The sequence below is a fragment of the Neopelma chrysocephalum genome, unplaced genomic scaffold (genome assembly GCF_003984885.1).
Source record: "Neopelma chrysocephalum unplaced genomic scaffold, ASM398488v2 Primary Assembly neopelma1_94831, whole genome shotgun sequence".
NCBI lineage: Eukaryota > Metazoa > Chordata > Aves > Passeriformes > Pipridae > Neopelma > Neopelma chrysocephalum.
In genome coordinates, this window is record NW_020923536.1 from 4,677 (window position 1) to 5,051 (window position 375).

A 375-nucleotide genomic window follows, 5' to 3' on the forward strand; every position below is an offset into this window, starting at 1 on the left:
GGCCTTTCCCCGGGATCGTAGTCCCAGCAGCGGGTGAGGAGGGTGTAGAGGACGGGGGGGCAGAGCTCGGGTTTGGGCAGGCGGTCGCCGCGCTCCAGGACCCCGATCACATCCCGGTTTTCCAGCCAGAAGAACGGCTGCTTCCCAAGGCTCAGGATCTCCCAGGCGCACACGGCTGCCGGGAGAGGCGGGAATGCCGGGAATATCCCGGGAGCGGGTGGGATTGGGGAGAGGGGGTGGCTCGGGATTGCGGATGTGAGGGCGGGAAGGGAAGAGGGAAGGGAGGGGAGGAGAGCAGGGAAGAGGGATTTTAGGGATGGGAAGAGCGGGAGAGGAGATCCAGAGGCCACGGGAATGGGCGGGTGGATATTCCCA

The 375-nt window shown here is 65.9% G+C and overlaps 1 protein-coding gene across 1 annotated transcript in view; it reads right to left on the reverse strand.

Annotated features, from left to right (window-relative positions):
• Positions 1-175, reverse strand: part of LOC113980618 (protein-tyrosine kinase 2-beta-like) — a gene marked incomplete at both ends in the record, with an annotated part of 4,693 nt that extends 4,518 nt beyond the window's left edge. The window contains one exon of the mRNA XM_027707839.1: positions 4-175. Coding sequence (XP_027563640.1) covers positions 4-175 — 172 coding nt within the window. The remainder of the gene's footprint in view (positions 1-3) is intronic.
• Positions 176-375: the final 200 nt, after the last annotated feature.